Source organism: Sinocyclocheilus rhinocerous, unplaced genomic scaffold (assembly GCF_001515625.1).
Source record: "Sinocyclocheilus rhinocerous isolate Xijiao unplaced genomic scaffold, SAMN03320098_v1.1 scaffold1588, whole genome shotgun sequence".
NCBI classification, from domain to species: domain Eukaryota; kingdom Metazoa; phylum Chordata; class Actinopteri; order Cypriniformes; family Cyprinidae; genus Sinocyclocheilus; species Sinocyclocheilus rhinocerous.
The window spans coordinates 1034477-1046766 of record NW_015648510.1 but is presented as its reverse complement, the minus strand read 5'-3'; the positions used below and the strand labels follow the sequence as shown (position 1 = coordinate 1046766).

The 12290-nt window shown below is 39.3% G+C and overlaps 1 protein-coding gene across 6 annotated transcripts in view; it reads right to left on the bottom strand.

The window, feature by feature from the left end:
- Positions 1-125: 125 nt before the first annotated feature.
- LOC107709778 (histone-lysine N-methyltransferase 2C-like) overlaps positions 126-12290 on the bottom strand; it is a 157194-nt gene continuing 145029 nt past the window's right edge. For 3 of the 6 annotated variants that reach the window (XM_016514395.1, XM_016514397.1, XM_016514396.1), the window contains 14 exons: positions 11828-11992; positions 11590-11719; positions 10453-10600; positions 10022-10200; positions 7696-7832; positions 7373-7592; positions 6505-6644; positions 5730-5825; positions 4131-5283; positions 3622-3758; positions 3108-3250; positions 2209-2383; positions 1517-1633; positions 1039-1412 (listed from right to left, as the gene is read on the bottom strand). In XM_016514395.1, coding sequence (XP_016369881.1) covers positions 1323-1412; positions 1517-1633; positions 2209-2383; positions 3108-3250; positions 3622-3758; positions 4131-5283; positions 5730-5825; positions 6505-6644; positions 7373-7592; positions 7696-7832; positions 10022-10200; positions 10453-10600; positions 11590-11719; positions 11828-11992 — 3030 coding nt within the window. In that variant the 3' untranslated portion in view covers positions 1039-1322. Of the gene's footprint in view, positions 689-781; positions 902-1038; positions 1413-1516; positions 1634-2208; positions 2384-3107; positions 3251-3621; positions 3759-4130; positions 5284-5729; positions 5826-6504; positions 6645-7372; positions 7593-7695; positions 7833-10021; positions 10201-10452; positions 10601-11589; positions 11720-11827; positions 11993-12290 lie in introns of those variants that run through there. The other 3 variants (XM_016514398.1, XM_016514393.1, XM_016514394.1) reach the window with 3 other exon arrangements.

Sequence of the window (12290 nt, the reverse complement as noted above, 5' to 3'; positions counted from 1 at the left end):
GTTAATAATTCCCTTAGCTTTATCCCTAAGGAAGTCTTCTCAGTACATTCCTTGTTCAGTGGTGTCTACATTTCTGTAACTATATGTGTATATATTTGTGTGTGTGTGTATATATATATATATAATTTTTTTTTTACCCAGAGGACCTGCCTCTTTATATCTAAATAAGGCCGTGGCCAGCACTTTCAAGCCTAAGCCAACCTGAAAATCCTGTTTACCACTCTGCCGAAGCGCATCGTCTCATCTCTCATGCAGGAAAAATAGATTTTCATTTACATTGTCTTAGCAATTCAGAGTTACCAGTGTGCAGCCTATTTTATTTTAGGTGAAGGTGCTCAATCATACTACTACATCAACTCTTCTGACACTGAACCAAAACAGACCCCTGGAGTCGTTTTAATTTTAAACACCAGGCCGATATGCCTTTAAAAGCACCTACAGTCCTGCGGTCTACATCATGCCCTAACAAAGTTTTTTTTTTTTTTGTCTGTCATTTTATATATATATAAATCAGAATTGAAGTAATTTCCTGGGCCTAAAAAAATACTAAAAAGGAATGTGTATGTTCAATTGTCAGTCGTTTCACTGATATCTTTCAATTCATCCATTTCCGACAGTTAACTGCACCACAGTGACAAGGGATTTTATGCTGATCGTCCTCCAGATCAAACTTGTAGTCATAACACAACTGGAAAATAAAAAAATAAAAAAAGTGACCACAATGTTAAATGTCATCGGGTCACATTTTATAGATGTGACTGGCAGGATAAACTAGCTTTACCTCTTCGCCTCTCTGGATTCGGCGGTTGGAGCTGATGATGATTTTGTGACCTCTCTCAAAGCTTTGTTTGATTAAGTCTTTAATTGATTTTTCCGTACATTTCTGCCATATGTACATTAACTGACAGTCACCACTGATAAGCTACTATTAAATATTATAAATACTATTAAAAGTTGCTTTGCAACAATTTGTATCGTTAAAAGCGCTATACAAATAAACTTGAATTAAATTGAACTGAAAATAAATTTACTAGTAGACCCAGATTAAGCAAGTGAGGCCAAAACATACTACGTGAATGCATGTGAAAGCGAATGTTGTTTGCTATGGAAGCTTGATTTTGTGTGATGTTGCATTCTGTTGTGTTAGAAAGCAATTCATCGCATAATCCTAGTATGCAGTTGATATTAAAAGCTACAGTAGCTATATGAACACTTACACACACGCAAAGCCTTGGCCAAGCATTTGTGTACTTGTGTGTAGTATGTTTTTGGCCCTAGTGTCTAAAGCTAACACTGCTAGCATTTAAAAAAAAAAAAAAAATCTAGTTATTTTTCCACCTGGCAGGTCCTCCTGAAATAGTCGCATCAATTACATGCTCACTATCAATGCGAAACATGTAGACTCCACGATTCTGAAAAAGAAAAAAAAAAATCAATTAACAACACACGGACAGAAGACGCACTTGTTCAGCATGACTTAATATTATTTTAGATTCAGTTTTATTATAATGCATACCTGTGCCTCGTACATCTTCTCTTTTCTGTTTGCCACCTCATTGCGAATGATGGTACCAATGTATTCAATAACCATGGTGTACTTCTCAATATCCCTAGCAGCGTATAGCCCTAAACCCTGAATTAAAAATAATGCAATTCTCAAATTACTCAAGACATAAAAAGATTGTTCAGAATGGAATACTAGCTAACTTATTATTAGATTACTGCTAACTGTATTCAAATGTAACAGTAGGCATTATACAATAAACATTTTAAAAGGTAGCATGCTATGGCATTGTACCATGACCTCTTTTTGTAGCATGTAAAATGTTAAATAATGCGGAAAAATAATAATAATAATAAAAATCCACGTTAATTATTCTTCATACTGAAAATACAAGGATGAGTTAAGTGCACTGTATTGTGGGAAACAGCATCTGGCATAGTGTACCTTTGTATATAGAACATTTTGTCAAATGCAATAGGTCAATCTGGGTATTCTCGGTATTCTCTGTTAACAGAACATTTGCACACTGTGCAGGATAGTCTGAATACTTTCCGTACCCACTGTATATATATATATATATCTGTGTGTGTGTAGAATGAGTCGTTGTGTTATTATGCATGCTATTCCAAACATTGCTTTTAAGCTACTAAATCCCATGAGAACATTATTTTCTCTAATACTCTAAGCCATAATAATCTTTCTACCTGTATGCGTGAACGAGCCAGGTAGACGTTGGACTTCCACTCAGCCTTCATTCGACGGTACTGAGAGGACTTGGAATGGATAAACTGCTTGCTGTATGGGGCAACACCCATCTCAGCCGGGTTCCCAGTGCTCTGCAGGGTCTTAGAGGAGCTACTGCTGGTGAGGGTATGAGGCCTGCATCAGAAACATAAGCATATGTGCCTCATTTAAAAACAAACAAACAGGACTGGCTTATATTGGGTCCTGTTCACAACCACATTTGAGGTCATTTTTTCAAAACACTGTAAAGACATTTATGCTGTTTACTTCCATTAATGAATATTCCAATACCAGTGTTGCATTTTTCTGCTGAAGTAGACCAAATGTACTAATAGAAACACTCCAATAGTATACTAGAGTATTATACTCTAATAACAGTCTTTTCTGCTGCTATGATGAATCTACAGTGCCACAGTAAAACAAATTAATTATCGGAGCCGTTTTTGAATGTGCTGAGAAAGATCGCAAAAAAATAATGCTAAGACATTAAACAAACAAGATGTATACACAAACATGCAACATGAACAATGTAGTCTGATTTCACAAACAAATGACTTTTTGATAAATCGTTTTTTGATAATCCGTTAGTTTGAATCATTGAAACAGCTGTTCTTGACTTCACTGAATTGCATGACTTTTTGTCCATGTCCAACTCAAAATAAACCAATTCTCATCACTTAGTCTCTGTCTTTTCATATCAAAATAGATGCTTAATGACTGATTGAGGGCCATGTTAACCGTGCAAACCAAGCTCACAGGCTAAACCGGGACATGAATCTGTTCACTCACAGACCACAGGGAAAGCAGGAAATCCAATACAAACATGGACGGAAAAGAAAGTTTAAATTATACAGAATACCTTAACACGAACCTCTTGACATGTGTGCAAGCTTTTGGTTCAGAGCGGGCACATCCAGAAGGGTTGATGGCCAAGGGCAGCTGCATCAGTGGGTTACGGCCATAACGGAACGTGTACTGCTCACATGCTTCAACTCCAGGAAGCTAAAAGCAAAGATTAACGTTACAATACGATTACTAAGAAAGGAATGTTTACAAAAAAGATTTCATTTATTAATAATTAAAATGCAAATGGAATTTTATGGCATCCAAAAAACAAAACAAAACAAATTTCCGCTCAAAATAAAATTTCTGTCTTCTTTCCACACCCACAAAATACATCTTAAACATTTCTATCTGCCAAGTGCTAAATCAGGGCTGCATTTCCCAAAAGCATCGCAAGCCTAAGTTGATTGTAGCTCCATTGGTTTCAATGGGTCTACGTTGTACTTCAGCGTACAATGCTTTTGGGAAACGCAGCCCTGAGGATTCATTAGTCAATAACTGCTTAAAAGCATGATTTGACTATCACTTACAGATTCTACAATCCTGGTAACAGCAGATACAGTTAGTCCAAACAGATTCTCTCCCTTCAGGTAAACTGGGAAGAGCTTCAGAGATCCCGTCTCATTCCTTCTCTCAGCCACGGGCTCCAGAACTTTATCCCACACACCTGTACCACAACATGAGAAAATTTTTATATAGTTCCCTCCCAGAAAACAACTGGAGAATTCAAAACAATAGTGTTTTCTCAGACAATGACTTCTTCTTTTACACTACAAGGCTTGTTGTGCAAACCCTTTTTGTAAGGAGAATCGGATATATTTTTAAAAAATGTGATAGCAAAATATGGTCATCTTATCTACAACGCCCAGAAATAGAAATGTGGAAAAATCTCATTTCTATTTTTACGCATTGTTGTTTATACACTTTCATTATTGTTTATACACTTGTTGCTAGATCTGTACCAGATATCTATTGGAAAAAACAAAACAAAAACCGGAACTGCTTAACAGTGTAAATGCCATTAGGTGCAACTGCTTACTTTTTGGCGAGGATCCAGTAAGAACCAAGTCATCGTAACCCTGCTCCACTACACGGATGATAAACTCAGGTTCGCCGTCTTTCTCATCGATGGAACACACGTAGTGGCAGCGACGGTTGCCATGACGCATGCTCCAGTAGATCCGGCTGGCCTCGTAGCCCACAGGAAAAATGGCAGACATCGAGTGGAAGGCCTGCATCTGCTGAGGCAGCAGCTGACCGACAGCATGGAATACCAAGCTGCCTACACGGAAGGTGTGCTCCCGCTCACCCCTCTGGATGATGCTGGCGATCTGCCGTGCCTCGTCCCTCTGTACATAGACCCTGCGGAACACTGCAAAGCAGCGGAGTTCATGCTCGGTCCCAGCCAGCCCACCTCCCATTGAGCCAGTTCCTCGGGGTCTGTGGAGGTGGCACAGCATAGACTTGTCTTTGAAGAACATGCACTGTGCTTTAAGGGCACAAGTGAAATGGTACGCATTAATGCAACGCAAGCGGTGGCAGCCACTTGTGGCGCCCATTTGCTGACAGTACACACAGCGCACCAACAGGCCTCTCCTCAGGGCCAGCTCGACGTTAATGAGAGCTCCAGCCTGGGTCTCATAGACTTCAGTAGACCACAGGGCACAGTTAAGATGAACCCATAAGTCCAGATCAAGGTTAAGCAGACGGGCCGGCCCATCAGTGCGCCCATCACCTTCTTCATGGCAGAAGCAGCAGCAGCGCAAGTCTCTGGGCATGGGCTCAGGCCTAAGAGACATCCCCAGTTTTTTCAGTAGTTCATCAACCTCTTCCTCCTCCGGCAGGTGGTAGTTACCCTTAGGCACCATAATTTGAACGCTCCACTTTCTCCAACGTAGAGCCTTAAAGCGCTTTCCTATTAAATACCGAGGGTCATCCCCACTGTTGTGTACTGCTCGTGGCCGAGGCTTTAGCTTGACTGTGACCTTTAGCGTATCAGACTTGCTATCTCCTCTGAGTGTCTCAGAAGTAATGGAGGGGAAGGATATTATCGGAGTTGAAGGTGGAGACTGCTTAGGTTGGAGCTGGGCCAAACAGTGCACATCAAGATCTGATATATTGTTACTGTATTGATGAAGCACCTTAGTAGAATTCTGCTTGTCTTCAGAGTCAGATGTTGGAGGCAAGTTTGACTGTGAGAACAAGAGACATCAAAGACGAAAAGGAATTTTGAGTCTGCATTCTTTGGGCAACAAGACTGTTCTCTTAAAGAAAATGGCACCAGTAACACTTCAGTTATATTAAAAGTACTGATGAGACCATTTAGTGCTCTTAAAAGTCTCAGGAAGTTTAAAAGTTTTTAAACTTTAGACGATGTTTTAAAATTAACAGTAATAAAATACTTGCACATGTTCAATTTAATGATGACATTTGTAATAATTCACACTGGTCTCTTGATAACCAATTAAGAATTTATGGTCCTTACTAAAGGAGACTTCATGAGTGAGCAGCATCACTTGGCTTTCTAAATACAGCAGCAGATCCCACACTTTCAGTATGAAAGCACAACACAAGCTGGCTGTTATAGTTTCAGGCAGTTGATGACTTTATAACCTGATTTGTTGTGGTTTCAACTTACCTTGTCATCTACCAATTTAGTCTGCATGGCCGCTGAATAGAGAACAAAGCAATTATGGCTGCAGAAGACAAGGGTCCCCTCAGCTCCTCCATGGCCCTGCAGAAAGTACATCTGTAAGATCAGGCTCACCCTAGGCAGAAGCTGTAAAATAGGGGGGAGACAGGGTATGCCATTTCCCATCTACTGTCGCAAATTATCATTAGATCGAAGTGCCTCACTGGCAAGAGATCAAAGCTTGCATATTTTGCAAACCTTTGTTGATGCCATAAGGAATTAGATTTGCATACTATTAAATGGAAAGGGAGGGGGTAAGGGTGGGAGACATCAAAGGTGTCCCATGATTTAAATGACCTGAAATGGGCTTAACTGTTTTTGAACTTGGGTATCTCACGGCCTTTAACAAAATGTGCCTTGGTACACACAATCCCTTGGGTAATGTCAGTTAACCTAGTGACTGCAGCAGGGTGGATTTTCACTTCCCATCAGGGACTGGATTAGGATAATTGGAGCGCTATTCTGTGCCTCCTTGAGGGACTTTGCGGGGGTTGAAGATTTTCAAGTGCTCTGTGGCCCTCGGCTTCAGCCTTCTTCGGTGCTATGTTCGGAGGATGTAGTCTAGACCCACACCAACTGACTGAGCAAACACGAAGCCCTTAGGTAGTGATATGAGATCTAATGACTCAACAAGGCATCCATGAGAAACTAGAATGCATGTGCTATAAATGACAGTCATCTGGGAAGAGTAATTTGGCAGTCTTAACTTTGTGTTTTATACCTGTTTATTTATTAGCAGGTCTTTGGTGGACTTCCGAACACCATTTCCAAGAACCACCACCCTACAATTGGAGCACCACTGGGGTTTAGGCCCTGGACTGCTTCCACCCAAATGATAGTCTGGTCTGACCACAATTGAACCTGGAATAAAAAACATATCAATCAAACCTACAAATCATGCAGTTGGAAGAAAACGGAAGAAAACCTAAGTTGAAGAGATTTCTGACAGATTACATCCATCAACTTATTTCAACCAATCCATAAAACAGTATATACCACTCACCACTCAGCAAATTAATCACAATGATTCGCTTTTATAGTTCACTTCTGTCTTTAAAACATGAACATGTATCAACCAATCAACCAAATGTTTTTGTTGGCTTTGTGCTCTAATTTAAAAATACACACAAAAAAAAAAAAAAAAATTTAAAACAGATAACACTTCAAAAGCTGTGTCCATTTGTGACATTAAGTACTAAAATATTAAGTACTTTAAAATGTTTATGCAAAATGTTTGGCTTAGTGTCATGTTAGAATCATTATTATACTTTATTTATTTTGTTTTCATTTAAATGTTTAGTTTTGAAATGTTGTTGTATGCATTTGTCATTTTTATTTTATTTTCTTAAATGTGTGTGTATATATATAGTATTTATAGAGTTTTAGCTTTTAGTTTTAATTACTTTTTCTTATTTGTAAGTCGCTTTGGATAAAAGCGTCTGCTAAATGACTAAAAGTAAAGTAAAGTAAAAGTAAATGCAGCCCTGAGATACTGACAGTCAAAATCAATAGCTGCATCTGTTTGCATCTAGAAGTCTATCTGTTGATGTGGGTGAAATGTGTGCCTCTCTTGTTTTACATATACTCACCCTCCCTGAAGGTCTGGTGTGATAGTGGGGCACCTGGTGGTCTGTGGAACCTCATACCAGGTTGTTGTTGGAACAGGGCAGTTTTAGGGGGTACCTTAAGTCCACTCAACATGTCTATTGAGCTGCGGTGCTCTGGGCCTGGAGAGCAAATCACCTGAAAGTTCCCGGGGATGGACACACAAAGCATGTTCGCCAGTGCTGACACAACTCCTTGAATGTTCTGGGGCATAAGCAGACATATGGTCAGAGGTGAGATGAAATAAGTTTTGCTTTGAACAAGTCATTACTGCTATAGAAAGGACAATATAATTGCAGACACTAACTTGTGCTGCCACTGGGTTCAGGGTAACAGATACTGATATCAGGTCAGTTTGTGAGCATGTAGAGAGCTGTTCAAATTGCGATGCAAAGAAACTGCTTGGAGGCTCTGACTTGACTTCCCACTGCCTGGCTTCAGAACCTACAGGCAAAACAACATGTTGCACATACCAATATTAAATTATACTTAACTTTTAAAAACAATATTTTACTGCACTGAATATTTACACATTATTACACAAGCAATTATGCTGTTGTACAAAAGATTAGCATGGTTGTGATCCAGGTGTCTTAAGCCCGGGACACACCAAGCCGACGGTCGGCCGTCGGCCAACGTTGGGCCGTTGGTGAGTGTCTATCGGGCTAGTTTGTTTTTCGTGTGTTCCACTCGTTGGCTCTCGTCAGGCTCACGTCAGCAGTAGTTTGCCCGATTCAACATGTTGAATCATGTCAGGGCCGTCAGGACCATCGGTGAGAGAGAGAACTCTGATTGGATGTTCAGTTTAGCGAACGAGTCCGTGCAGGAGAAATTTAAATTCTGTCATTAATTACTCATGTCGTTCCAAACCCGTACCTTTGTTCATCTTCAGAACACAAATTAAGATATTTTTGATGAAATCTGAGAGCTCTTTGACCCTCCACAGACAGCAAGGATATTACCACGATCAACACACAGAAACATAGCAAGGACATCAGTAAAATAGTCCATGTGATATCAGGGGTTCAACCGTAATTTTACGAAGCTACGAGAATATTTTTTGTGCGCAAAGTAAACAATAATAATAATTTATTCAACAATTCTTCTCCCCGATTTACCGTCTTCCGCTATTTTGGAGAGCACCTCAGAACGTAATCAACGTAATCAGCATTATTTACGTTCAGCATGCGCGCGCTGTCTACTAAACGTAAACAACGCTGATTATGTTGATTACGTTCTGGGGTACTCTCCAAAATGGTGGAACAAACCCTTTAAAGCAAAAGTGATGAAAATGGGCAAGTAAATGAAGGCAGCACAGACAGAAGGCTGTCTTTTGATGTGACATGATCTTACCCAAGCATTCCAATATGCGAATGTTTTCATAACAACATGAGCCGCTTAAAATGATGAAAGTTATCAATGTTACTGATATTCAAAATGGTAAGCAAGCGCTGCTTTGTTTACGTTTTGTATATCTGCGTTTATCTCGTATATCTTTGTTTTGGTTTCTCAGTTTGAATGACGAATATTTACTATTGATAGCTACTGATATAGACATCTAATTCCTCTCAAGCAGGCGCAGAACGCATGTTTAGTTTGCAGTCAGCTGTAGTCTGTGCGGTGTGTTCACGTGCAGCTTTTTGGTCCGACGCGGTCAACGCGAGGTGACAACACCGTCTGCTTTCGTTGCCGCTAGCTCTTTGAAGTCGGCTTGGTGTGTCCCGGTTTTTAGGATGAAGCACCATAGAGTGCAACAATCAGGTTCTGGAAGTAAAAACTCTTATTCATTTTCTCCACAGGGAAATATATTTTGCTGATAAAACTTTTAAAGACATACCTGTTGTGAGCTTCAAGGTTGTTAATTGATTGTACATATTTATTGTTGAACCCATCTGTTTGCATTACTTCAACTTATTTTTGTTTAATAGCAGAATTCATGGCGAAAATCTACATTACCCATGATGCTGTACAGGACATTCCACCAATCACCATGAGCAAAGTGCACCAAAAGAGATCTTTAGCTCCGCCCATTCCCATGAAGCACCATAAATGACATAATCAAGTCAGTCTTCCTACGCTCTCAAACGACTTAAAATTATATATGCATGTTTTGCAATTAACTTTAATATTGTTTCTGTAGATATGATCAACAACTTATATTTATCCATCATTTTTAATTTAAGTATTGTCATTCACAAAGCTTCAAATGGGACTGTAGCAAGTACACAGCAAGTACACAGTCTTGTATCTTTGTCTGATTTTTTGCTTAACATTTTTTTTGTAATGTTGTGATTCTCCTTGTAGCTGGTTGGCTTGGTTCATGGCTTATAACGCTTTAACAAAGACTTTTAAATACCCCTATGGGAAAAATACTTCCAAACCAGTGTCATTGAAAAGGGTGCGGCACTGTTACACTCTATTATGTCTACCTTCTATGTGCGGATACAGAAGACAGATGCCAACACATTATATTAGTGTCACTGTCACCTCATTATCTTTTATTTTTGTCTAACCTGTCATTACTCTAAAACAGCTTTCGCATCAAGTGCACACACACAATGTCTTAATATGCCATCTCAGCAGGTAACTTACTAGGTTTATACTAGTCTTTCTTATTAGTCTCTTCGGATTACCTTTACCACTGGCGCTGCAAAGTATGGGTATGACTGGAGAGACAGCAGGGGATGACGGTTCCTCTTTAACTCTAGAGAGATCTGGATAACGGCTGATCTCCATGCCAACCACACTCTCAGGAGAGGATGATGGGACATAACTGTCTGGAGTGTCCCTGTCGACACAATGCTCCTGACCCCTATTAAACACACACAGGGATAGAACCATTATATACATACTAACCTAAACCAAGACTTTATGGTCAACAATGGGTAGTTTCAGGGTCAGAAAGTGATCTCATGCATATTGCAACTAGATGCGCTTGAGGACAAATGCTTATTTAAAAAGTAAGTGGGGGCTCTAGGAGAGAAAAAAACTATATGGCTTCGTTAATGGCCAAATGCTTGGCTACATGAGACAAAACAATGTGTAAAAAGCCCTGAAAACCTACCGAAGTTCCTCCTGGTTGTTATGGGGTGGAGTGGGAAGTGAAGCAGGAACATCAACAGTCTTTGGGCCATGAGTGATGGTGTGTCCCAGCAGGTCATCTTCAGCTTTGAATGGAGTAGTGTGCTGCTTCTGACCCAAGCTTTTAGAAACTGAGACATAATCACAAATAATTACTGATCACCAAAAAGGCATTTTTAAAATAGCTAATGTATAATTATAATATTTAAGAAAAATACCTACACTATAATGCCATATTACATCTGTGATTTGAAACATTTCATATTTTCTTGTCTATGATGAACTATAATAGGAATTTTACAGATAAAGTCTAACTCAAGATTTTGTATGAAGGTTTGGTATGCTCGTTAAACTATTTGAGTTTTTCAGTGTTGTTCCCTAATGTGTGAGTGCATGGGTCTACATTTATTATTATTATTATTATTTATTTTTTTTCAGTGAAAGGATGTGCTTAACCTTAAAAAAATTGGCCTCCCTATGGTTACCTGGCCATTTTTAAAGCCAGTTTATTGTCTATTCTGTCTAAATCTCTTTTAAAACAATGAGATTGAAACTGACATTTCTAACGGGGACTCGCAAACGAGAGCATATTACTCCGATTTTAAAGACACTAAATTGGTTACCAGTGCATTATAAAATTGATTTTAAGATATTGGTATTTGTTTTTAAATCCTTAAATGACCTGGCACCCTTTTACCTATCTGACTTATTAAAAGAAAATAAGCCAACAAGATGTCCGAGATCGACAATAAACCTCTCCTTGGCTCAGCCTAGATCACGGTTAAAGACAAGAGGTGATCGTGCATTTGCAATAGTTGGACCGAGGCTGTGGAATATCCTTCCTTCATCTGTGAAAACTTCAAAGTCTGTCTATGAGTTTAAATCTAAGTTGAAATCCTATTTTCTTACCTTGGCTTTTTAACTTTGTATGTTAAATTTTTGTTCTGGATTTTATTGATGTTTTTATTATTATTTATTTTTTTCTTCTTTCTGGCTTTTTACTCTATTTGTACAGCACTATGGTCAACTGCTGTTGTGTTTATCGGTGCTTAATAAATACATGAATGAAAATACATGAATGACATTGCCATTAAGAATACACCAACACCCTCATGCTTACCCAAAACTTCTGCCTTCCTGGCCAGTTCTTCCGCAGTGGCAAAACCATTCAACAACTTCTGCTTGGCTACAGGTGGTGGTGTGGGGGGCAGTGAGGCGGGAGGTGTTGGAGGATTGCTAAGATTGTTCTGCTACAAGACCAAACAGGCAAAAAAAAAAAACTTAAATAAAAAACAAATCTGCAAATTCACCATGTCTACAAAGTATAGAAAAGGAAGTGAAGACTATAAAGGCCTAACCTTATAGATGAGTTGCGAGTAGTAATCAGATACGCCGTTCAGTGATGCACTTCCAAAAGTTCCAGAGAGCCTGTTCTCTCCATTCAACTGCCCACTGCCATATGGGTGAAAACGTGCAAAGTTTACCCCAATCAAAGGCTCCATCAGAGGCAGCATAGACAGCTGCTGTAAGGATGAGAATGGAGGACACATGATTTGAGCGAAACAACAACATGCAAACGATGATGTCCACATCCAATGCCAGCATCTCACTATTTTTTATTTTTTTTGCTGGTTTAGCACCTCAGTATTTGAACAAGCTCTTATTGCAATATAGTCCTCCACGTCCGCTGCGTTCTAAAAACTCTGGCAATTTGATAATACCTAGAATATCAAAATCAACTGCGGGCGGCAGATCCTTTTCCTATTTAGCACCCAAATTCTGGAATAATCTACCTAACATTGTTCGGGAGGCAGACACACT